This window comes from Accipiter gentilis, chromosome 32 (genome assembly GCF_929443795.1).
Source record: "Accipiter gentilis chromosome 32, bAccGen1.1, whole genome shotgun sequence".
NCBI classification, from domain to species: Eukaryota; Metazoa; Chordata; class Aves; order Accipitriformes; family Accipitridae; genus Astur; species Astur gentilis.
Window position 1 is genome coordinate 6,167,085 of NC_064911.1, and position 27,303 is coordinate 6,194,387.

Below are 27,303 nucleotides of genomic sequence, written 5' to 3' on the forward strand. Positions count from 1 at the left end.
TCGCTGAAGAAAATGCTTACCTGGCTTGTACAATATGGAAAAACAGTTGCTCACGGATTGCACCTTGTCAGATACAAATGTAATGAAATATACTTGTAAAAAACTACATGTTCTCCATCTTTTATATGCAGCAATAATATTCAGTCACATCCTTGTATGTATGAATATTTATTGCTATGAGTACACAAAAATACTTTTAAACCATATGTTTCAAAACAATTTTTGGTATTTTTATTGCTTCCTATTAAAAGCTTAACAGAGAAGGCTTTATTATGAATTTAAATTGGTTGACTTGGAAGCTCACAGTTGTCTGACTTTTTCATTTGCTAAAAAAGTATGAAAAATATATTTCGTGATAAATAAAAAATACCTGATCAGCCATTACCAGAATACTGCCTTAAAAAAGCAGAACCAAACCAGCATATTCACTCACTCAGTATAACTGTACTCCTTGGTTTGTCTAACGCTAGAGAAGTTAGCAAGTCTACAGAAATGTTATGAATGAATATTATTGTCATTCTGACTTCATAAATTGAAGCGAAGAGACACAAGTTGGTTTTACAGTGGCTTTGGTTAATAGCCTTCCCAGCCAGCGTTACTAATAAATGGGCCCAACTCCTTAGAAGATGCAATTATGCTGACTTGTATGTTAATTTTGATAAATTAAAACCATGCCCTATAAAGGAGTAACTGACATATTGTTTGCATCATTAAAAAGAAACCTGATGCACAACCCTCATGCTACACTTTTTTCTATACCTCATTAGTGACATTGCTGCACACAAAGTCAATCTGGTGTATTTTTCTGTTCTTGTAAGTACTTGTCACTATAAAAACATGTTTTCAGGAATGTACAAATTAGGCTTCGGTTAAAAAATGCCATTGATATTTTTCAGTAAAATACCACAAAATATTTTTCCAGCGTCTACCTTGTTATTCACACTTCCAGGCTTTATTCAATAAGCCTGAGCAGAGGAGGTGTTCCATCATTCTCCCACAGATGTTTTACAGTATGTGATATTCAGGTACATGAACTTTCCCTGTTAGGCAATAATGAATCAATTATGCATTCACATATGATAATACAGGGTAGGCTTTAGAAAAGACCTGTGATTAAAAAAGCAAATGTGTGAAACATTTTTCCTGCCATTCCAAAATAGAAACAGCAATTGCATGTTCACATCTGGAATGTGCGTGAATTATATTGAGAGAAAAATATGACTTCTAGTCAGTTAAACTACAGATGTTCATAGCACAATCATACTGCAGAATGCGGCACAGCCACTGACAGTGGCAATGTTTTTAATAATTGGAAAAAATTGTGTCACAGAAATGGAGTATCAATTGGAATACATTATGAAAAATAACCTCATTTCTCTCTACTGTACTTGTTTGAGCCACTACAGATACCTTTGTCATGCGACTTGGTAGGATTTTAACTCTTAGGGGAGTTCAGATCTAGCAAGTAAATGATATGGAGAATAAGAGAAAGAGAGTGAGAGGGGGAATATTTTACAGAAATGTAAAGTTGGAAATGTTAATCCCATATTGAGGTCTCAAAGTTTTTATCCTATTAACAGAAACACTGCAATGTAAATAAGGTGATAAGGGAACAGACTTCTCTCCCAGTCGCAGTAGCCCTGAAGAAGGGTATTAAAATAATTTAATGAAATTAAGCACAGTGGACAATAGATGTAAAATTGGAGAATATATCACTGAGAGAAAGTGCAAATGAATGGGAAACCTGCCAGAATACCAGTATTTCTCTAAAAATCACAAAACAGGACACCAAGTATTTTTTCAACATTTCAGTCATACTTCAAAGAGAGAAAATTTTATTATTCCATTTTTTTTCCTGAACATTAGATTTTGCTTTTTTTATATGATGCAGATAAAAGCTATTTGGCAAATGTAGGTGAAGAAGCAAGCAAAACAAACAACCTATTAATGCTCAGAATTATATATGTATTCCCTAAAAATGTAAAGCATTTTTGCTTATTTATTATGTAAAACAAAACTGTTAAAATGTTAATAAAATCCTGTAGCCAAAGGAAAAGTGAGTTGGAGTTCTCTTTTACTATAAAACACGGGGTTTCACAAGGAATAATGTTGCATATTTGAAAATTTATTTCAATTGTCATCTGTACTATATTTGACAGTTAATGTACTATAAAATACAAGGATTCTTTTTATTTACTGTATTTTAGCCACGTTGCATTTTAAAGGAAGACTCTTGGAGAACTGAAAATAACACAGAATCACTAATGAAATGCACTAATGCAAGATACTCAAACATGACATCAGTTTACAATTCTTCCCTGTAGTTCTTTTTTCTCAAGTGTGTGTTACATGACTGCAGCCTGCGGCACGCCAGCATTTTTTGACCTCTGTTCTTTCCTCAGTCCAGATTTAATTTCTTTGGTGTCTGATCAGTGCGGTGCATCACTGCAGTAACTTATGCATGCAAATGCTTTTATCAAACCAGTTACCCCCAGGAATCAGCTCTTTGTGGCACAAATCTTTTTTCATGACAGATATTACGCTGTACTTAATTTTTTTTTTTTAAATACAGCTACTATATATTCCAAAGTAGTTGCAGAGAGTAATTTTTTAGACTGCTGATGTCTTGTAGCTGTATCAGAAAAAGCAAAGAAATAAAAAAAATTGTTGTACAATGAAGCAGCATCATAAAGAATTAAATGCTTTAATATTATTTCTAGGTAATAGCCCTTGAAGTAGATTATTTTTGTTGGATGTATTTTAAAAATGCTCTGAAGTCTTATAAAACCTTTTACTAGAAGTGAGATGTACTACTTGAACTCTTAAATGTTAAGTACATTATTACTTTTTCAAATCTTTGGAAACAGCATCGGTGCTGACTGGACACAACCCGCTTACTCTTTCTGAACACAGACACGTGCCAACACACCCAGCCTGCTCAGCAGAAGTTTTCCTATCAATAAACAACCTCGACAAATATTTTCACAATGTGTAATGAGAAATGTTATAACAGAGTCCAGGAGGAAAAAAATGAAGTCACAGAAATATGGACACTGCAATAAATGTTTTTTGAAAGCACTTCATCAAGAAAATAGTTTAAGATATGACATCAGCCTCACAATGAAAGAGGTGTTTTACTAATCTAGACAGTGAATGAAATTAAACATTTTCAGTGCATTACTTCTGGATCTGGAGTTGTCTGATTCTCTCCATACCTATGTCCAGAGACACTCTACACCACATTTGTCTGTCCTACATAAAGAACAATAATAACAATGATTTTCATACAAAAATGTTGTGGCTTTCTGGGTGTGCCAAGTTTGGCATAAAAAGAGTAAGACTGCTGGCTGTGCTCCCCGTTTACCCTACGGTGAGTGCGGTACAGGAAGGTTCACTGCCTTTCTCCACAGGAACAGCTGCTAGTCAGAAGGACCTTAGGCAGCTGCTCACAATACAATGGGCATTTTCTTTGTGATGTTCTTTGGTTCTTCTGAAGGAAAGGTCAGGTTTGTAACAAACACTTTATCCAACTCAAGGCTTTTTCCTCAAGACAACAGGTAGTTTTGTACACACAGAACAGGACTCTAAAAAGCAGAGGCAAAGCGACACGTTCCCACAGCACCCACCTACGCTGCAACACGTCCATACCCAGTTAGTTCTCATTTGCAGAAAGGAAGTTCAATGCTAAGTTTCTTTCCAATGCAAAAATTTTCAGAATAATCTTACAACTCAAAGTGAGACTAGAACAAGCTTTTCATTAAGAAAGCTATGAAAAAATCCAAAAGTAACAATAGCAACCAGGAAACATTGCAGCATTTTACTATTAAAAACTCATCTGCCTGCTGCTCAGACACTGGTAGCGTAGTGGGGTGAAGGTTTGCAGATCCATTCTGCCCTTCACAAAGAGGCACGTTTTATCATTTCCCTCCATCATTCTTTTACAGTACTTGTCCCTAGCTATGGGAGAACGTGTTTAAGGAAGCAATTCAAGTCAAAACCTGAGGGATGCATGAACTGGTCATTAAAAGAAATCTCTACAGGCACTCATCGGTCTACCTGGAATATGAGTGAAATCAAAGGTGCTTCCTACAGGCACAGCCTACAGTACCAAAACAGAGACAGTGTTTTAGCTACAAATATCGGATTGAGGTACAGATCTAAAGTTTTGTAAAACTCCTTGGCTGGAAAAACAGTACCAGAGCTATGCTTTCCACAGCTGACCTGCAGCAGCATACGTTGCTCAAAAGCTGCTTGAAAGAAAAGGTAGAAAAAAGGTGAAGATGCACAAGGAATGGTATGCACACACACACATTTTTTCACATTATGTAGATATAAATGGTCTCTTTTTTTATTTAAACTTTTTAAACTCGGACTCGAGTTTCATTTGATTATAATATGCATCAATATTTGATTCTGAAATAAATGTAGTTGCCAAAAATTAACAGCCCAAAGCAGTTTGGAAAGCATCTGGTGGGAAAAAGCAAAAACTGGTGTTCATGTGTATCATTTTAACGATGCCAATTAACAGCTGTCTACACTCCACTGTACAGTTCTATGAAATATTGGTGTGCAGTCTCATATGATGTGGATCATGGGGGAAAAAAAACAGCAGGGTACGGACAACGAGGCACACAGACAAATCTACTATGATACGGAGCATAAAATCCTAAATGTAATAGGGACAACTTAATTTCTAGCACTTGCTGCCAAACCACCTAAACCCTAATATGTGAGGATTACTCTAAATTACCATTACAGACTAGTTTCCTTGTTTTAAGACTTCTTGGCTTTGTAACTGAAACAATCTACTAACATGTTCAGATTGTTTATGAGGTGAACTTTAACCTAAAAAACCCTTTTCTGGCTAGCAGACAGAAGTCCTTTGTGGAAACCAATTTGGCTGATCCACCTTCAGTAGGGACAAGGTAACATAATAAGCAGTGCTGCCTATTGAGGAAATGAAGCTGGCCACATCACACCTACGACAAACTTTTCATTTGCAGAGAACTGTTTGAAGTGCTGTGGTGGCCAAGCCTCCTGGTGCAAATTTGCCTTGCCCGGGAGAAAAACCCGACAAGCTGCCATCCCACGGAAGATCCCGCAGGCTTTCCAGTCATGACCAAGCTGTTACACCTAACGTGGAACTGTGCAGCCAGCCACCAAAGCAAGCTACTTTCGGGTCAGCAGATGTTAAACTTCTTGCTTTTAATGGTTAGCAGCAAAACCAGATGCCCTGCTTGGGGAAAAGGGGTGACAACAGAAACAATGGAGGAGAATCTGGACACAGGTTAGCTGCATGCTTTCTCTTTTTCACTACAGTAGTTGTTTACGGCAGGGATTTTAAGAGCTGGGCATTTTCTCTTATTTGTTCGCGTAACTTCATTGCTATTACATAGAATTGCTATTAAATTCTAAACTACTAGGACTTCCCTCTCCTGACATGGGATTCTACAATAACCTGGATAAGAAGATTGCAACTAGGTGATACACTACTCTGGTGGGCTATTCTTATGGGGGCTAAAGTGTCTTGGAAGACTATGATTCAAAGGAGATATGGGATGATTTACTCAGATCCAACGGTCTAAGAAGAGCAGCATACAAATAATTTGGATAACCAGCCACAGTTCTTAAGTGCTGATGGAAAACTCTCCAAAAACTCAAGGTAGCCATGAGAGAGTTGCAGACCTGAGACCAAAGCACAGGATGATAAAACTGCTGTACAGGCCCACATGGAGAAGAACCAAATCAGCAAGGCTCTACATTTAGACCTGAATTTAAACACACTGGTAATCCCAGTAATTCAGAAATATATGATGAGCTCTTCCAGCTGTTTCCACTGCAGACAACGCATAAACCAGAATTTAGTTTAAAAAACCACAGTAAAAATGTAAATATTGTAGTGCATTGTGCTAAAGTACAACAAAAACACAGAGACACAAAAAGGAAATATTTAGCCACTTCAGTTTCTCAAATACAGTGTGTAAATGAAGAGAAAGTTCTGTTCATTGCAAAGTATTCCTTTGCATTCAGGTTCCTTTTAAAGAATAGATGCTTACAAAGAACGGCAACATAGATGTGTTTTAAAGTTAATATGAAGGAATAAAGGCCTTCGGCAATGAGATAATTACCTCTTCATAACTGTTGAAGTTATCCGTGTCAAAGAACAAAGATGTTAGAAAATCAGAAAAAAAAAATCAAGCTATCCACCACCCTTCCCACCTTTAAGCAAGTCTAGCTGCTTGATGCCAAATACTAAAAAGCCTCCCTCCGCGCTGTGAGCTCTGAGGACTGTTAATGCTTTGGGACTATGAGGTTTCTCAGCATGTCAAAAGAGTTGCCGTCTGGGTGCACAGACTCTACACCCTTGCCTTCTTCATGAACTTGAAGGAAACCATAATCATCTATCCCAACTATCCATGCAATCGGGCCCTCCTCATTGTGGAGACGGACTTGCTTACCACTGCAAATAAAGAGAACCAGATGGTTAGGAATTAATTAGTGGACACTGCACAAACAATTAAAAATAACTTAGAGGACTAATGTCTAGCAGAATATTTTTATTTCCCACTTCACTGGTTCTTTACAGAGAATGATTTTTAGCACCATTTTCTACATGCTTTAATTTCTTTCTGTAGAATTAAGAGTTAGAATTAACCCAAACAGGTTTTTTTGCTTACTGAAAGACATGAGTACACCAGTTTCATCACTAGCTAAACAAATCATTCCCAGTTCCCTTTGTTTTGAGCTGATACATGTAAAATACCTAGAAACATTCTTTAACTCAAGCTAGTCCATTGATTTTACTATGTGCTGTTTTTATTATCCCTTAAAAAATTACATCCTATTTGGGAGTATATTTTAACTATGTCACTGGTATTAAAGGCAATCTAGTAGAAAAAGACAAAATATCCATGAGTTCTTTCCAACTTTCTTAAAAGAAAGTTTGAGAAGAACGTTATACTTACCTGTGTATCCAGTACTTGTAGTAACAGGGAAGAACTCCATTGGGCCCTTTCTCCTGAAAAATATCTATAAGCCTCTCTAGCACAGTTACAGTTCTTGCAATAAGACAGTCTGCAGTTAAAGGCTTCAGCTTTGTACCCTCTTCCTTATTAAATTTTGTGATAAGATCATTGATGCATATGGTGGGGTTGCTGTTATTTACATTAATTCCAAAGCCTGAAGAAGACAAACCAAAAGAAGAGAACAGGATCTGTAAATGCCAACACTTTGTTACCACCAGTCAGTCAGTACTTTATTCAACCACTTGATACCATTATCTCTAAGGATGTTTCCAGTAGCTGTTTTTCTTCAGTCTCTTACACCTTTAAATCTTCCTACTTGTGTAATTACAAATCTCAGTCCGGATTTTACCTGTTCCTTGCCCTTAAAAGGCCTCCGCAGAATTGCAGAAGCAAATCCAGTGCAGTCTTTCAAAACAGACCACCCTATCAATGACAGTTAGGAAGATGGTAAGTGCTAACTTGCATGTTGCTTACAGTAACAACAAAGTGAGAAATTTTTTTACTCCCTAAAAGCTGACAGGTCATCAGCTAATTGAGACTAAATCACTGATCATACTCGAAGATGGAGTTTTATTTTTCAGTCTAAAATTTAATTCATAGACCTCTCTGTTTACTCCAGTTAGCTGATTGTATTTTCTGAAAATTAAGCCTTTTTACTCAGCTGATAAGCCTTGTTTGGCATGCTCTGAAAAGCCCAGAAGATTTAACTTTGCTGTGTAAGACTCCAGTTTGCTTAATCTGTCTTACCACAGCATATCCTTTAGAAGCCTCAAGTCTCTCACTGAGATTTCTCCATAACGTTGGCAGAATGCCTTTCTTATTTAAATATGGCTCTTGGGGCCTTTTTTGCAGCCTGCTGAAACAGGCTTCGAGGGATGTAAAGAAATATATTGTATTACCTGTTTATTTTTTTCTCTCAATAATTTGGATTTTTCTTTCCTCAGACATTTAGGATAAACCCCCTGTCTATCAATCTGGTTTAGACATGATATACCTCCATGTGCAACAAGGTCCAGATACACTGTTTTGTAAACTTGCTACTAATGAGACTATTTATATATGGAATTAATTTGTATTAACTGTGAGGAGAAGGATCTCTTCAGTGAAAAGGAGTTTTTGACTTTTAACTAGTCAGAGAGTGCATGCAAAAAAGCCACAGTGATACCAGTACCAATACATCGATCCCATGCAAATGAGGTGAAATGTATTATTGGAAAGATACAAAGGAAAATGAACTGGAAAATATAACGTGCCATGCCAGCAAATCCCGACTCAGCTGTTTACACTCAAATACAGTACAAGTGAAGAGTCACAGAGTGGCTGTGGCCGTTAAGCTGTGAGTGGTACTGTCAGGGTGCGTAACAGGGCCGTGGAGCTCAGGGCACTCAGGCTCCTGTGTATGGACATCACTCCTTAGCAATCCAAAATTTGAAACGGACACGAGAGACATACTGAGATGATGAGCTCAGCTGAGGCAGAAGAACCTGGGGATAAATGCAGTGGCAAAAATGTAGCCAGCTATTTTGAAAATTATTAGGTGCTCATGACTCTTAGGGCATCTCTGCATTGCCTGTGTGAGAAGAGAGAAAAATAAACATTTAGCACTGATCGTGCAGTGTGCTGATGTGGCTAATATATCTTCCAGTTCTAGAGCTAGTCCTGCCTTCAGCATCTGCACTGTTTGGACATGCCTTAGCTGCACACAGAGGCAGACAGAGCTTTCGCAGGTCAAGCACATTGGCTGTCCCTTGCATTCCACTTGTGTTTGGCTACCTATGTCTGTTCCGAGTCTGGCCCTTACATTAATGAAGTATATTCTTCTGCAGAACTCTTCTTCCAAAAGTCCCACAACAGTTAAGTTCTTAAAAAAAAAAAAAAAAAAAAAAAAGATGTTTAAAAGTATAAATGTGAACTGCGTTGTCTGTGAGGCCTTGAGCACATGGTACAAGTGAAAAGGCAGGTTTGTCTTTTGCCATATTCTTCTGAGGGACTTCTCAGAGCAGTGAAGCCATGTAGATGATCTTTGATTTTGATGACTATCCTCATATATGGGATACTCTTCATGAGTGCCATGTAAACAGGGAGGTAAGGAATCTACATGACTGTAGAAAGGGGATGATGCATCTGGCTTACCTTTCCTGTTGTGGAGGTTTGATCTCATTGCTACTACTAATACAAGAAGTTAGATGTTACGAGTCACCCCTACTACTCTCAGTGACATAAATCACTGAAATGATGGAAAAGATCCTTGGACTAGTATGTGGCAAGTAAATTTCAATCTTAGAAGCTTCCAGGTGAAAGAAAGCTGATGAAAATGTACATCATTGTATATACCTCAGACCTATCGCCACCAAGATGACTCCTATGGACATCAGAGAGAATGCATACAGAAAGTTTCCATTTGAATTTGAATGGTTTTGTGTTTAGGGTAAGAAACACAAGGTCCAAACCAAATATGTAATGTGCAAAGAGATATTTGATAAGAGGAACTATTTTTTGAGCCATTTTTGCTTTTCTTGTGTTAACCAGAACAGGCTCTGGGAAAACATATGGAAGCAGTAAATGGTTGATGGGGCACAGAGAGACTTTTTAAGTGTCTCGGTGCAACTTCCATTCTGTACATGTAGATTATTTACAAAATGTGGATATAACAATTGAACAGAAAATTTAATGGCTGGGCATGTTTCACAGAAGGAGGTGATGACTACTTCAACTGTTTTGCTTGTTCGCGCCTTAAAATTTACAGCACCTTGACAGAAATGATATCATGCCCACACTCTCTTTGCAGGATACTTTACTTATCTACTGTGCTACATTCAGATACAAACCAAATATTATCTTCTTCTTCTTTAACCTTTTAGACTTGCTAAGGAATTTTCATTTAATTTTTTAGACATAGCAGAGAGAATTATTTTTGGAACCAGAACCTAGAACTCTGCTGGCCTAAGGTCTCTAAGCATGTCTGACAGATCTGTGCTGCTGCTGGTTAGGAGAAAAATTTTCCTTAACAAATAGCAGGACGGTTATCAGACTTGAAATGATAAAAACATCTCAATAATACTTATTTGTGGACCTAAGTATCTCCCCCTGTTACAGCACTGAGACTTGCTGGAAAATACATATACAGTCTTTATGAGATTGGCTGTGCTACCTTTTTGGAACCCGCTTTCCAGGTAGACTGTTTGTCTTCACAATGAACAAGCAGATTGTCACGCTTTGCTCCCTGACCCAGCCTTCCCAACTACTTCGCAAATTTTACTGTTTGAGAGAACTAAAGAAAATGATTATTTAATCAAAGCATTACTTCACTGCTGCTTCACTAGCAATATTCCAGTTTCTAGAAAGGTATCAACAGAAACAAGTTATGAATAAATTTTAAAAGGATGAAAGGAGAAATTAAAACATTACTACGTGTATGTAGCTCTTTTTCTCCTGATTTAAAAGGCATGTTCTTATTTTACTATTTGTCATGTTGAAAAGAAAAAGAAAATTGAAAAAATTGATACATTTTTCAGTGTATTCTACTAGTTTTGCAATAGATTAAGTAGGACATTTTCCCTCTCTCCTGTAATGCTCTTTCTTTGAACTCCACTACATCGGCCCAGATGCTTCCATTTACGTTTTTCTTGTCAAGCATATGGAATTATTAAGAAGAATGAAAACATTTACTTTTTGTGCTTCCTTTTGATTTAATATTGTGCTTTATTTCCTTAAGCCTGCTGTCGTTATTTGTTCTTGTCCTTATCATTTGAACTCATAGAGACATTAATAACAAATTTATTCAGAAAAAACAGTATAGAAAAACTTGAAAATAGACATTTACCAATAAGTATATGAAATGTTGTCTCAATAAGCGTAGAGTTTACCAGAACTCCACCAAGCTTCATAAGATCACTGTAGTAAATATCATTTGGCCATTTTACTCGCAGATCAATATCCTAAAGAAACAAAAACATACATTTAGAAACACTTTGCTCTTTGATACTGATTATAAGAACATGGCTCATTCATCACTCCATATTCTATATTTTCTGTACCTCTTTGCCACACCTAATGTGATACTGTCAACTGCTCTTCATAAAGAGAACTTATTTAAGTGTTTCACAAATGTCACTGAAAAAGTCATAGTAACATGGTTACATGGTTTACTAAGGAGGTTGGCAGCTGTCAGAGAAAAGCATCTATTTATTAACACGCCCACCACCCCCCCCCCCCCAAAGTTATGGCAGAAAATAAAGGCTTAGGGAGACCAAAAGGGGGACGAAAGATACTAGAGATTTTCAGTCTCAAATTGTGAGGTTTTATAGAATTCATTTCCTTCATTCATGAGTGCCTATGAAAGATTTAAAAGATCTGTTCAAGAAAGATGCAAACTGGCAGCTGCTGTGGCTCACTGCTGATAAACAGTCAGGGTATGCCCACAGTAACATCAACACTACTTGAGGATCCTTGCAGAAACCAGACAAGGAGACAATGACATCTTGAATTTCAGAAAGGAAATTTAGCAGACAGGAGAAATTCCAGTTCACAACTATGTAAATACTTCAGTAATGTCCTAAATATATTCACGCTTTCGGCAGCTATGCTCAAGCAACACCATGGAGCTGGAAACACAAACTGTGCTGTATGAATGACACCATTCCAGCGCAATAGAGAAGTTTTTGTTGAAACCACAGAACTGAACTGAACTTTGCACCAGCTACTTAAACACAAAAAGAAAGCAAATGTGCTTCCTGTAGTTTGAAAAACTGCATATGACTGTATCCCCAGAGGCAAATTATGGGAGGTGCTCCAGGACTACAAGAGTCGCATTCCCTCCTATTGTAGATTATGAAATCCCTTTACAGGATGTGTGAAAACTGCACCTGGGTCCATGTCTACTTTCCTGACAGATTTAAAGGCCAGAGAGGAGTCCATTACACATACATTGACAGGAAATACTACCTGATTTTGCTATCAAAGCATTCTAAGAGAGAATATCACCAATTCGTATTCATTATGGAAAACGACTCTTCGCACTGGGCAAAGATTTATAGAAGACTCTTGAGGCAGGCAAAGTATGACACAGTTGTTAAACAGTATTATCAGAGCTAAGAAATCTTCCGAAGAGATACTCAGTAGATCTTACTTAGGGAAAACATACACCTGTAAGACACCAGACACGAGCTCTGCAACTGAAGTAACAGCAACTATGAAGAACAACCAGGTCAACTGGGTATTCTCATGACATAAATTACACAGCAGAGACTTTGCCACAAAACGGGGTTACAAGGTACTGCGCAACTATCCCCGTATTAAAGAAACAATGGGTGTCACAAAATATGCTGGAAATGGAGCACATTCTTATCTTCACTTACTAGAGATGTCTGCTGTTCTCAGAATGGGAAAGCAAAGCGTTCTCTGGATATAAGGCCCATTTGCATTTGCAGCAGTAACATCTGACAGTAAAACTTCCAACTGAGTGGTCAGATTTTCTCCAGGAAGACCCAGAACAAAGGCCTCAGTTGCTGCCTAGCATAGTCAACATTCATGGCAATCCTAAAAATGATGACTGGCTGATAAACTGAGACACAGATATTTCAGTTTTTTGAATGGAAATCCTGAAATGGACTTTGAGCATAGCGAACGACATTAAAGTGTGTTAAAGTATTACTAAGATTCTGACATAGACCCACAGAGGTGTGGAAATTTGGAGGAGAGAATGAAGCCTCATCTACAGATTAGCCCACTGTTTGCAGCTCCTACAGGCTGCATGGCATGGATGTTCATCCAACATAAAGAAAAGCCCTGTGTTACCTAAGTCTAAAGGGGAAATATAAGCATTGAGTTTCCCATAAATCTTTTAATTTCTTGCTTTAACATATTTGAGTCCAGTCCCTTAACTTTGGTTTCATCCATTGTCTAGGGTGGATGTACTATCAAAGAGATTCAGTAGCTTTGTCTTGGTCATAGCAAGCTATGTTTTGTATATGTGCTATGTACAGTACATGCATTATTGATACGTACTATTTTTATATTAATATTTAGTACTTCAGTCACCTTTTTACCTCTTGAATGGAATAAAATAAAAAATGCCAATGTATACCAGAGTAGGCATACAGAAGCAAAACCACCTCCATTCATAAATTAACTCCTTCCCCAGTCAGACTCATATTTTATAAAACTAACTCTTGTCCCTTCTATTTTAAATGGTTAAATTATTCACTCTAGCCAAATATTTTATATTGCAAATTTTAGCCTGAAGCATTTTGTTTTTATAGTCGAGTTATGAAGCACTGAAGTTAGAAGGTTTTAATAGAAAGGCTGACAGACCCTAAACTACAGCAAAGCTACTGGGTGCCACTATAATAAAGTTCATGTGTAAATGTGTATAAGTCATTGATTTTCTGTAATATAGGAAACATATGCTTTAGTTAACTACTTCTGTAAAATACCAAAGTTTTATAGTTAGCAAATATTAGGAAATGGTAACATTAAAAAGGAGATATATGAGGTGATGAAGAAGACTGGTTCTTCATTTTAATACTGATGACAGGACACTTGATTCCCTCTTGAGAGCAATACTCCTAAGTTCTTGCTTTAGAAATCAGTTTTCAACCTTAAACAAGGGTTGGAAAAATCCTTTAAAAGGGATAAAGTGACCACTGAAACAGCACCAACAAAAAAAGTAGAAAAGGATTTGTCAGTTTTATTCATTTTTCCCTCCTCCCTCTTCCCCAACTCCTTCAAAATCAAAACAAATTAACTCAATTGTTAGACAAACAAAATTGATGTTTTCTTTACTGCTGAAGACTGAGTCTTAAGTTTCATAAGATTATGAGTGAACTGAGTGTAGTATACTTAATCAGCTCAGTAAAAGACAGTATTCATCATATGTATACTAGATTTCTTAAAACATATAAATAATCAAGCATGTATGGAGGCTAAGTTTACCACTGTATTAGTGCTGAAGAACTATATTATGCATTCAGTCATTCTACACATAGAAGACATAGTTAAAATCTGAATTTAATGAAAATGGAAATAGGAATTTTGAGATAAATTAGAATGACATACCTCATATCCTGGTACTGATCTAACTGACTCTACCACTGCCAAGGACACCAGGTGTTGAATAAAAGGAATTCTCTGGCCCAGGTTGGAATGTAGAGGAATGGTGATATGTAAAGTGGCTAGTGCACAGCCCATGGGACTGAGCCAAACATTTCCACCACGACCTGTGGAGGTAGAGAAAAAAATTTAACTTCAACTCACGAAAAAAATATTTATAAAAAAGATCACTTTGTTAATGTAGACAACTACAAAAGAGAAAGATTCAATAGTATGCATCCAAGAATCTACCGTAAGTCCTGTAATGGAGTTTCCAAACTAATTTTGAAAGAAAAATGGTTAAAGTGCAAAGCTTTTCCTTTAAAAAGACAGCAGGTTGCTTAACGTGCATGCTGCTACTCAATTCCCTAGAATGTCCTAAATGACTTGCTTCCAGGATTTTCCTGGTATCTAGTAACATACACATTTCAAAAATTCTTGCTTTAAGTGAAGAAGTGTTTGTGAACATGTTCTGTGTGCATCTAGAAATCCATCTGCATTGGGAATCAACTTGACAGAAGCTAGATCTGTACCAAAAGCCAGGTAACCATCTTCATGTAGAGCTGTGCTCAAAAGAGCTTATTAGGCTGGGCACTGTGTTCTTCTCATAAAATGAATATGGCTTTTAAATCAGTGCTAGCAGCTTCCTGGGTGTCCTGGTTTTGGCTGGGATAGAGTTAATTTTCTTTCTAGTAGCTGGTATAGTGTTGTGGTTTGGATTTAGCATGAGAAGAATGTTGATAACACACTGACATTTTCAGTTGTTGCTAAGTAGTGTTTAGACTATAAAGTCAAGGATTTTTCAGCTTCTCGTGCCCAGCCAGCAAGAAGGCTGGAGGGGCACAAGAAGTTGGGAGGGGACACAGCCAGGACAGCTGACCCACACTGGCCAAAGGGGTGTTCCATGCCATGTGATGTCATGCCCAGTATATAAACTGGGGGGAGTTGGCCTGGGGGGGATCGCTGCTCAGGAACTAACTGGGCATTAGTCGGCGAGTCATGAGCAATTGCATTGTGCATTACTTGTTTTGTATATTCCAATCCTTTGATTATTATTGTCATTTTATTATTGTTCTTATTATCATTATTAGTTTCTTCCTTTCCGTTCTATTAAACTGTTCTTATCTCAACCCATGATTTTTACCTTTTTGCTTCTGATTCTCTCTCCCACCCCACTGCGGGGGGGTGGGGAGTGAGTGAGCAGCTGTGCGGTGCTTAGTTTCTGGCTGGGGTTAAACCACAACACTGGGAAAGAGACAGAACTTGCTTATATTTATCTGCAAAAGATTGTGAAAGCCCACATGACAGTTCAGGCAGGTCCTGCAGACTCAAAAACCCTCTATCCCAGAGCAAGTCAAGACCCGGTCTTGTTCCAGTTAAGTCAAAAAGGAGTTCTGATTTGGAAGCCTGACTTGTATTACACTAAATGTAGTGATGGCAGTTTCCATGACTGGGGAGACGTTTTGGCAGAAACTAGAAGACCACTAAATCATTTCTGCAAAAGCCACCAAACATCCTGAAAGTGTTTACTTTGTTCTCTATTAACTTAGGTTTCGAGTTTGAATCCACAGTTCAAGTGGGAGGAGAAGACGGCATGAATATTCTATAGATTATATTATCAAAAATACCCATAACGTATCTTTAAGGCAGCTAGGTGACATAAAAGTGTCCTATTTCATATGTTTAATGCACATTTATTAGCACTAGAAGGAAACTTACTCACCTTTCCCTTGTGTTTGTCGAACAGCAACTGCTATTAAACCCATCTCCTCAGGCAACTCGAACATTAACCTGCCAATTAGGAAAAAAACCCCCATGCTTATCAGCTGGAACACTAAGCTACATTCATGAAAATCTAGGCTTAAATATCAGGTAATATTTTATGTTAACATTGCACTACAATTTCTCCTTTTTCAGTTAACATTTATTCTTGACCAAAAAGCATTAGAATATTAGAAAAAGATTAACTGAAAAATGATAATGTAAAACATTACTATCTCTATTATGCTGGAAAAAGCTATAGCTATAGTTCATTTAAGGTGCCATCTGATAACATACGTTTTGTATTTCTTCACGTTTTCTTGAAGTGCTTATTTTTTGCATGTCACTATCTTCAGTAAGTGACAACTAGCAATTCTAGACATTTGTTTCTACTTACAGCAAATTTTTGTTCATACTACAGAATATAAAAGCAGCAGTTTCTGATTATTTAGAAAACCAATATGGTGGCAATAAAGCAGTTTAAAAGATACACTATCCCCTGAGAACTAATTATGATTTAACTACAGTAAATAAATCTACACCTTCTGAGAACTCTAGAGAACACTGGCTTATTTTAGGCTTGTGTTCTGCTTTTAAAATAGTTTCACTTAAAAGAATACTAACTTTTCTCTGGGGATAAGTAGAAAGTGCACTTTAACACCACCAAATGAGTCAATGCTGGACTTAAAAAAAGAAGGAAAAAACCCTACTGTGAGAACTTCGTTCAAGCCACTTTAAAACAGATCTGAAGTGTACTACGATCCTCCTCCATTTCACATTTTCAGGAAGAGTTATTTAACAGATAAAACAGATATTCAAGATGTTGCCAGCAAGGTAAACCCAGAAAGTGATGTATAGCCTACAAATCTACTTCTAATATGGGCACAAATATCGTGTTCATCCATATAAAAGCAATCTTGTCTTGGAGATAAGTGCAGTCCAAATCCAAAGGGTACCATTCAAAATTATTTCATCTGAATTTCAGATACATATGAAAGATGTTTCAAGTTCTGCAATCAGACAAGTATCCCGGGGCAGCAGGGACCAGCTGCAAGCAGAAGTGTCCCCCCATCACCCACAGACACCCGTTTTTAGGCAGGTGACAAGCTAAGGACCAATCCATTCCTCCTGCTTCGCAGGTTTAAAAGCAGGGCTTCAGTAACTCTCGGGGCTGTATCAGTAGCAAAATGCAAGTAGGATCCCCAAGGTTTCAGAATAGCATTCAAATGGCTGACTTGCTTTCATAAAGATCAAAATGGGAGGTTATTGGAGGGCCCAAGCAAAGTCTGCACCACGAACGGCTTCGTTAATCAGAAATACTTGAACCCAAACTGACAGAAGCAGTAACAGGCTCCACGACGTTTTCCCACATTACTTGTGCATCGGTGAGACACTGTCAAAGAGCAACGGCCAGAAGATCTCTTTGCCAGTCCCCTTCCAGTTCATGTGAAATATAGCTTGATAATTCTTTCCTTTGGACCCTATAGATTGCACACTGAGACAAGGCTCACCTATCCTCACCAAACTTTAACATTAAAAATATACCTCTTCTTATACCGGGACCTAGGGGAAAATCCTCCATAGCCCATGAGGCTTCAGCCCTGGCTTCTGGGAACAGTGTGATTTCAGTTACAAGACCAAGTTCATGGTTTTGCAACATGAAAATCTAATTTAAATTTGGAAGGACAGTTAGGAAGAGATTACAGGCTTTGTTGAAATACACTGATTTCTGTTACTTTTCTATTCACATATTTGTTTTTAAATAGGAAAAAAAAAAAAAAAAAAGTCATGTGCTGCCATGATGGGAGGAAAATAATCAGAGCAGGAAAAAAAGTTAATCATGAATCCAAAACACAGGCTTCTAGAACAAAGAGATATGATTAACAGAACATACGAATGTAGCTATTAGAGGCTTGGCAGCAGGTAACAACATATTAAATGCAGAGACCGAGTTTGTACTTTTAAGGGCCATGAAGAAATTCTTTAATGGACACAACATGGGGAAGTTGTTAATACCCAGACTGATACAGCAAGAGACAGATAGATTTATTTTTACTACTTCCTGAGATTGTGCTGGAACTACCATGAAGCCTATGATAATAAAAAATCCCACCCCCACCCCCACCCCCCTAAACTTCAGAGCTTTGTAAATTGTGTGTGCTGTTAGTTTTTTTTCTGGGAGAAACAATTTGGATTTTCCTTACCAGAAAGTGTAACCGTACGTGCACTTTTTAACATATTGACTTCCCTTCTTTTCTTTCAACTTAATCAGTTGCAGATTTAATGATTTCATTTTTCTGCAGAGTAACTTAATCACAGTGCTCACCACATTTTCCCCCCGAAATTTTTTCCTTCAAGAAATTTTCTGTTCTTTTTTGTACTCTTTAACTAACTTGCTCTACATATTAAGTCAAAAGCCCACACTGAGATACAAGAGTAGGGAAACATGAAACGTCTGAAGACAAATTTACCCATCAGGAAGAATATCAGACGGCACCTACATGACCATAGAAGATGATACTAGAATTTTATGTAATTTTTTTTTTCTGCTTTGAACATTTTTGTGGTATATTCCAAAACGTGAGCAAGACACTTTTGGTATTCAAGAATATTAAACCAGCTGAAATATTAAGAGAGAGATTCTAGCACAATTTTTTATACAAATACCCTCCTCCCACCCTGTAGTGCATACTATGAACGCTGTCAAGAGTAATAAACAATACTTAATTGCTTTATAGAAATTTCAAGTCTAAGGAGAACTCTGTCTTCACGGCTAGTCAACACAATGACTTTTCTTCCTACATGAATGTAAAATGGGAATTGAAACCACAAAAACTATGTTTGAATAATGTTAACGGCCTGACAACTATAAATTTCATTGATGTTGTGGGTTTAAGGTTGAAACTCTCATTAATGCATCCTGCTGTGTTACAGTATTGCAGAGGTATTACAACAGGCAGCATTACATTCCAGATGTTAAAATACCTGGGCACAAGAGGGTAAGTTATGAACAGATTTCTCCCTTCACTTCAAGTTTCTTGTCTGAAAATCTCACTCTCAAATAGCTTGTTTATAGAGTATTATAAAAGCAGCATAAAAAACCCTTTCAATTTTTAGTCGAATGGAAAGGAATATGCCTTTTGACCAGTTTCTTGTATTATTTTGTGCCCTGAGCACTTGCTTTACTACTTTATATTCACTGTTTCTGTCCATTACGTCCAATTTGAAAACAAGCAGTGTGCCTACTAATATTTTTCCTAAACTCTCCTCCACTGCCCTCCATCTCCTTTTCATAGCCCTCAACTGCATGACGCTGTGTCCGATTCCAAGCTCTGTGTGCTGAATGGCCTGCCAGAAGGTGGGCTGGCCAAGCAGAATAGGTAATTCTTGAGTCCACACTGCAGACTGCTTGCTGGAAGCACTGATCTGGGTCTCTCTCTCCTACCTGGAAGCTTGTTTTCATGAGAACTTGATTACCTGGGGGAGCTCAGAGATATGGAGGTCTTCTGTAAAACAGGCAGTAGACTGACTGAGAGCTGCTGGGCCATCGTCAGAGGAGAAGCCACCAAGAATGACATCATGGTGGGAGTCTGCTACAGACCACCTAATCAGGAGGAGGAAGTGGAAAAAGTCTTTCTGAGCAACTTGAGGACATCTGCAGTTCATAGATCCTGCTGATTCCTATGGGAGACTCCCATCTCCCACTATCTGCTAAAAGACAAAGTGGGATGCAAGCAATCCAGCTGACTTGTGGGGGATGTTAGGGGCAAGCTCTTAACACAAATATCAAACGATCAACTGGAGAGATTGACTTGATCTGCTACAAACAAGGGAGAGCTGACTGGGGAGGTTGTAATCTGGGGCAGCTCTGGCCATAGCAACCTTGAACCAATGCTGTTCAGGATCCTGAGAGGAATGAGGAAGGCAAGTGACAGAGTACAAACCCTGGATTTTATGAGAGCAGAATTTAGTTTCTCCAGGGACCTGATAGATGGGATCTTATGAGAGGCAGCTCTGAAGGGCAAGGGAGCTCAACAGACCTGGTCTTTAAAGACAACCTCCCACAGACAAAATAACGGTCCATCACAATACTGAGGAAAATAAGTAGATGAACAAGGAGTCTGGTTTGGCTAAAAAGGGAATTCATGACTGTAAAAAGAATGTAGAAAAGAGATGGAAGCAAGGAGAAATGCTACAAAGGAGAAACGCAGAAACATTGTCCAGACAAGCAAGGATAATGTTAGGAAAGCTGAAGCTCAACTGTAGTAGAGATTGGCAAAAAACATGGCAACAAGAACTTCTACTGCTACACGATAAGAATAAACAAGGAAAATGTGGGCTTGCAGCTGACTGAGACAAAAGCACAGTGGACACACACAAGGCTGAGTTAATGCATTCTTTGCCCTGGTCTTCACCAACAAGGTCTCCCAGGCCTTTACAGATATCGACAGGGTTCAAGAAGGGGAAATACCAACAGTAGAACAGGATTGATCTCATAAATCTCTTGAGAAAACTTGACTCATACAAGTCCATGAGAGCAGATAGGATGCATCTGAGAGTGCTGAGAGAGCTGGCTGATGGCACGTCAAGGCTGTTTTCTATCATCATGGTCATGGAGATCAGGGGAAGTCCCAGATGAATGGAGAAGGGCAAATGTTGCAGCCATCTTCAAGATGGTCTTTCACAGCATCCTTGTATCTAAGTTTGGTCATTGTGGTCTAGATGGATGCACTACCAGATGAGCAAAAAGTGTCTGGATTTTGAGATTGAAAAGTAATGGTTGTACGCTACCGGTAGACTGGATACAACTGCAGTTCCTCAGGGGTTTATCCTGAGACCTATCCTATTTACTATCTTAATATCTTTACCAATGACCTGTAGGAGGAAATGCCATGCACATTAATCAAGTTTGGGAATAACATTGAATTATGAGGATAACTAAGCATTGGAACAGGATGCCCAGAGAGGCTGTGGAGTATTTCTGTCCTTGGAGGTGTTCAAGATCTGACTGGAAAAAGGCCTGAGCAAGGTGGTCTGAATTTGTTGTTGACCCTGCTTAAAAGAAGAAGGTTGGACTAGAGACCTTCAGGGATCCTTTCCAATCTGAATGCTTCTTTGACTTCAGGAAATGTACAGAAACTTGGTATCTCTGGTGTTTCCAGCTGTCCATTAAGTTTGGTTGAAATCAGTCAGAAACTAGCCATTAGCTACTAATTACTAAATTAGCAACTTAGCCCAAAGGCTGTTCACTGGAATCCCCTATCCCAAGTAGGATCCTAGATTAAAGTCATTTTCACACTCTCTATCTAGCCTCAATATTTAATTTTATCCATCTTCCACTTTCCATGCAGTATTTTATACATGACCAGGTGCAATATGCAGGCTCCTGGAAGATTGACTCCCACAGTTGAGACGGGTAGGGGAACACCTAAACTGTTAATCCTACTGAGGCTTATTTAAATGATAGGAATCTTGCCGCTCTGCACTGTTATAACTTTGCCTATATCCAGCAGGCAAAATATGTGCCAGAATACACTATTACATGAATGTGCTCTTCTGTTCTATTGCAAAAATTCATAGCTTCTTTCACTTTATAGTGGGTTTCCCTACAGCAATGTTAGTACAGAAAAGACCATTTAGTGTCAAATTCTCTTTGAACTCCTTAGATACATTAAAGTCCTACATCAATGAGAAAAAGCTTTAAGGGATTACAATGTCCCAGACTTGTGGGAAACTAAAAAAGTACTGGAACCTTGGTCTGCTAGTTTATTGTACCTTACTTCAACAAATACTACAAAAAGAAGATTGTCCAATACTAGTCACGACATTTTCAGCAAGGAATCATCTATTGATACTATGAATGACACAGGCTAGCAACTTATATATACTTTGGCTAGTTGGTTAGTTTTTGAGAGCAGTGCACTAATAACAATATAGTATCAATAAAACCGCAGTATATAGGAAGACTGTAAGTAGGGCAGTCATGTGAGTTATTTTTCAGCTGGATCAATGTTCTAATCTGGCTCACCATAAATGAACACTGCTGTTGGCAAAAGGGAAGCAACAGTAAAAAAGGCCAGTGGATAGAAGGGAAGACTAAGCCACCTCTTTCTTACCACCTATGTACTTATGCTTGATTTAAATTACTGTATTATGGCCTCAGAATAGTGCATGCTTTGCTTGTGGAATTGCTTTGAGAATCAGGCCTGCTGAACAGGCAGGGTAAAACTCTACCATTAAATGCTCATTTTTTCTGCTCACTGCATTTTTCAGCTGGTAATTTTCTTGTCTCTCTATTTTTATACCAGATATTTTATAATTAGTCCTTTGTATATGTTTATAGGCTTTTCCTCTTAAAAAAAGAAAAAGAGAATTTTAAAACACAGTACCATACAGCCAAAGGTGTCAGGAAACATACCCAAATAAGAAAGGACTCCAAAAAATTGGTTTGCCAACAAAATGCCAGTAAAATTTGAAACCTGGGTTCAGACACACTGGTAATGTTCCAAAACTGAAAACTTAAAGAACTTCTTTATTCAGTAAATCAGCTTCTCTGTGAATATCATCAAGACCACAAAGTTACAGTAAAGGAGGGAGTTTCCAAGGGAGATGTGAGGAGAGTTTAGGAGTTTAAGTTGTTTCAATTTTTAATTTGAAAAGCAAAAACCTCTACTGTTTTGAACAATTTATTTAATTTTTTTCCCGTTAATAAGTAATATTTTCAATTCATGACCTTTCTCCATTTGAAAAAGCTACCTGAAGCATACTGAAAAGTTAACATAGGACAAATGGAAATGAAACAGGTTTCATTAAAAAAAATGAACTCCAGTGCCAAGATTTAAGAAACAGAATAGTTACTGCAATGCAGTAAAACATATTTATCATAACATGTTAAGAATAGAATCTTCAGACTGGAATAAAAAGTTATAAACATATTGATCAAAACCAGATCTAACCACTCTTGTCCAAAGTAAAGCACAGTATGGATGCTATACCAAATTTAAAACATACAGATCAATGCAGCCTGTAGTGATGTCACTTTTAACAGTAATTTCATCACACTTCATTAGATTCACAAGCTCGAGAAGTGGGCCCGTGTGAACCTCATGAAGTTCAACGAGGCCACGTGCAAGGTCCTGCACTTGGGTTGGGGCAACCCCCGGTATCAGTACAGGCTGGGGGATGAAGGGATTGAGAGCAGCCCTGCAGAGAAGGACTCGGGGGTACCGGTGGATGAAAAGCTGGACGTGAGCCGGCAACGTGCGCTCGCAGCCCAGAAAGCCAACCCTATCCTGGGCTGCATCAAAAGCAGCGTGACCAGCAGGTCGAGGGAGGTGATTCTGCCCCTCTGCTCCCCTCTGGTGAGACCCCACCTGGAGTACTGCGTCCAGCTCTGGGGCCCTCAGAAAGAGATGGACCCGTTGGAGGAGGGCCATGAAAATGATGGGAGGACTGGAACACCTCACCTGTAAAGCCAGGCTGAGAGAGTTGGGGGTCAGCCTGGGGAAAAGAAGGCTCCGAGAAGACCTTATTGCGGCACTTCAGTACTGAAGGGGGGGCCTATAAGAAAGGTGGAGACAAACTTTTTAGCAGGGCCTCTTGTGATAGGACAAGGGGTAATGGTTTTAAACTAAAAGAAGGCAGATTTAGACAAGATATAAGGAAGCCATTTTTTTACACTGAGAGTGGTGAAACACTGGCAGAGGTTGCCCAGAGAAGTTGTGGATGCCCCATCCCTGGAAACCTTCAAGGTCAGGTTGGACGGGGCTCTGAGCAACCTGGTCTAGTTGAAGATGTCCCTGCTCATTTGCAGGGGTCTTGGACTAGATGACCTTTAAAGGTCCCTTCTGACCCAAACTATTCTATGATTCTGTAAGAGTGTACAAGTTTGGTCACTGTCTGAGAGGGAAACCTTAAAGTAAACCCATACAGTACGGCAAGCAACAACAGCATTTCAGTAAGATGGCAAATCTATTTTAAATCAGCATTGGATTCACTAACTTATAGTGTGAGCCATCTCAAGCACTAGGATCGCAAAAGTAATCCGTTGTGATTCTGAATTCGTACAATATTACTTCAAGTCACCTCTCAGATAAAATAGCAAACTGAGAAATTTTTGCATACGCAGTGACTCTAACTTGATATTCTGGCCAACTTCTAGTCTGGGTAATTACATTTCCTTATGAAAATTTCTCTGCAATTTACTAAGACAGCACTTCATTTCCTGTCTTAAATCACACAGGGTGTTAAACAGTTGCCACGTTCCACCAGAGAAGTGATGAAGTTGTTCCCAAGTAGCTACTCAAACAGTTAGGGTTAATGGAGAACAAAAGACACTGGACATACTGCGTAAATTAAACTGAGCATGGAAAAGAATTCTATGTGAGCAGAAACTAGCTGCCCTCCCTCCCCAGACCCTTCACAGAGGCTTCCATTGCAAACTGGGAAAAATCAAAGCATTTCAACAAAAGAACATCCATTCCTTGCTAAGTAACTGTAGAAGACCTAAAAAATTAGCAATAACACTTATTTTCCTTAGATTCATAATTTTTCTTTTATCCTTTTACTAGCAAAAGTTTCATCAAAATCAATCATACTTAAAATCACAGAAGTAATTTATAGTTAAGAAAATACTCTAAAAGGCTTTAAATTTTCTTCTTTCATTTGCTTTTGTTTCTTTTATTTTATGCCTGCAACACATATTGTGCTCCAAATTTAGATCCTGGGGGTTTATGCCAATGGTAATGTGGTGGTTGCTATAAACCTAAGGATGTAGTAAATTTCTAGTCTTCCTAATCCAATGCTAACTGAAAAATAATTTTATTTTTTCTCCTCTTTCTAAAAGTACACTCAATAGTTTTCCTACATTAAAACAAGAGGTAGCATATTTTTACATCATTTGACATTTCTTGTGGTCTATAGATTAGATTTTACCTTTGGGGGACTTGTTAGTTAGTTTAATATTCTTTCTGAAAAATATTTTTAACGCAAAAAACAATTAACTAAAATTTCACACAAATTTCTTTGTTACCACTGTTTTCCTTGGCCAAAAGCATCCGAGTCTCAATTTCAAAATTTCCATGTGCCTCTCTCACCATGTAATTTAAAAATACACCCAGAACTTCTTGTAAGTTCTAAAAGCTTATACATATTCTTATTTCTATGATATAGGATACACTATACAATGTATATTACAAGCACCGTCATGAAGATGGTAATTCGACACGTTCCTTGGCATTAAATCAAATTTTTATAATTTTGCCCAGGTGTTACAACTATTATAAAAACAACTATGGCTTCATAAACTGGCAGGTAAAGCACAATTATTTTACTTGCATGTCTTTTTTTCCATTAAGCACTGTGAAATATGAAATCTTTGAAAAAAAGTATTACTAACATGTTTTTGCTGTGCAAAAGCAATCCAAAGGTTTGGACATTCCCTCTATGTCAATAAGCCCAGAATTTAATTGCAAAACTCCAAGAGGTAAAAATGTCAGGTTTTTTCTCCTTCTCTATTAAAAAAACCTAGATGTGTAGCACCTAGAAATTTCTTGAGTATAATGTAAGAGATTAATGCGAAAGGATAAATTTAATGTGAACCTGGGAAAAAAAGGTATTTTTTTGTTTAAATAAAAACTGTTCCAGTGAGAGCCATTTTTTAAAGACATTCTTAGAAAATGGTAATTTAGCTCTAAAATTTTAGTTATAATTTGAAATATTTTGTTTAGCAAATAAAGTTTAGAATATTATTTTTTAAAAGGCATTATTAGAGCTGGTCAGACATTTTCCTCATACATTATTTTCATAGAAAATACAGATTCAGAAAAGCTACTATTCTCTAAGAGAAGGAGGAATCAATTTGTCTGAAAGAATGTCATCTTTCCTTTAAAACACTTAACACTTTTTGGGGGCATGTGAAGTAAAAAAGTTGCTTCAAATATATGGAAATGCTAAAGTTTCGAATTATTTAAACTTTGAAATGTATCTACCCACGGTACCACAACCGAGCTTTCACAGGCCTCAGTTTCCCCCTGAAGCCTCAGGTTCCGTTAAGAAGCTACATTTCCCATCCAACTTGTGGTTCCTCTTTGTTAAGCCAGGTGATGCTTCACAGGTGACACATTTTTGGGTGAGGAGTCCGGCCTACTGGCCGGAGTAGCAACATGGGCTATCCTAACTAGAACCTTTACAAGGCATGAAAGTCCTATATGCACTTCTAGTTCATTGTCGACCTGACTTGAAATGAAGCATTGAGCTGGATTATAAATCCCGAACACTACACTTCAACATCCCAAACTAAAATTTCCCTGCAATTTCTTGTTCCCTGTGTGAAGTAAGAACGGACGATACCCCAGCTTTTTTCTGATTTCAAGTTGCAGATCATGTTAGAGATAGTAATTCAGAAAAATTCTTGCTTTTTTATGGTGAATAAAAAAAGGCAATAAACACAATAGCTGAACTGAGTTGGACCTGTATTCATGTGTCTAATAATTAAAAACGCAAAAATGCTCTCATCAAGTACTGGAGTCTTATGCTAGCTGCTCCCTCACAGTGCCAACAGAAACCACAAGATTTCTAATTTCAGTATTAAAGCATACAGCACTTTTCTCATGCAAGAGCCAACGTCCAAAAATGTATAAATAAAGAACAGAAAAGTTCTGTTTCCAAATATGTTGTTAAATATTTTTAAAACCCCTACTATTAGACTGTGCCAACTTGAAGGCAGACTCCAATAGTTAATTTCACGGGTGATTAAGAATGGATTTCAAAATAAGGAAGTTACTTTATGCTGGCCACAGCATCCTCTGTAGACTCCAGAAACAGCCATCATAATGTAGACTTTAACCACAGACTCAACACGAAATGTAGCTGATATTCAAATCCCGAAACAGCGGATTCTCTTTGTCAGGGTGGGTAGGAGAAAACCCAAAGGTCCCCACCTAGCCTTGTTACTTCAAGTTCTTCAAATGCAAGAAAAGCAGTAACTTCCGACTTCTGTAAAGTTCAAAGGAATGCCCAGTTTAAGGCGATAAAATATGTACAAATGCCTCTTACCACGAGAGGTGGATGGATGGGTAAAGCCCTGAACTGGAGAGAGCTGACATCCAAGTGGGGAGGGCTGCACAACCATCCTGAATCATGTATCTGGATCACGCCTGCTGCTTAAGCAGCAATTGCTAGGGGGCAAGAAACCATATAGGTCCCCAGGTAAAGCTATACTTGGATCTTGGCATCTTGCCACTTTTCTCAGCAATGACCGCTAATATTCGCACGTAGTGGATGAAGTCTGAATATACCAAATATCGTCAAAGAAAAAATGCCTTTCACTCTCACATTACCTTAGTAAACTCAGGAATTACTTGCAAATACTGACGAATATAAGGCATCAAATTCTAACTGTATATCACTATAAATGGTATTTCAACTT

At 38.0% G+C, this 27,303-nt stretch overlaps 1 protein-coding gene across 2 annotated transcripts in view; it reads right to left on the reverse strand.

Moving 5' to 3' along the window:
• Nucleotides 1–1,829: 1,829 nt before the first annotated feature.
• HLCS (holocarboxylase synthetase) overlaps nucleotides 1,830–27,303 on the reverse strand; it is a 132,361-nt gene continuing 106,887 nt past the window's right edge. For both annotated transcript variants that reach the window (XM_049834895.1, XM_049834894.1), the window contains 5 exons: nucleotides 15,838–15,905; nucleotides 14,082–14,242; nucleotides 10,849–10,963; nucleotides 6,966–7,179; nucleotides 1,830–6,460 (listed from right to left, as the gene is read on the reverse strand). In XM_049834895.1, coding sequence (XP_049690852.1) covers nucleotides 6,292–6,460; nucleotides 6,966–7,179; nucleotides 10,849–10,963; nucleotides 14,082–14,242; nucleotides 15,838–15,905 — 727 coding nt within the window. In that variant the 3' untranslated portion in view covers nucleotides 1,830–6,291. The remainder of the gene's footprint in view (nucleotides 6,461–6,965; nucleotides 7,180–10,848; nucleotides 10,964–14,081; nucleotides 14,243–15,837; nucleotides 15,906–27,303) is intronic.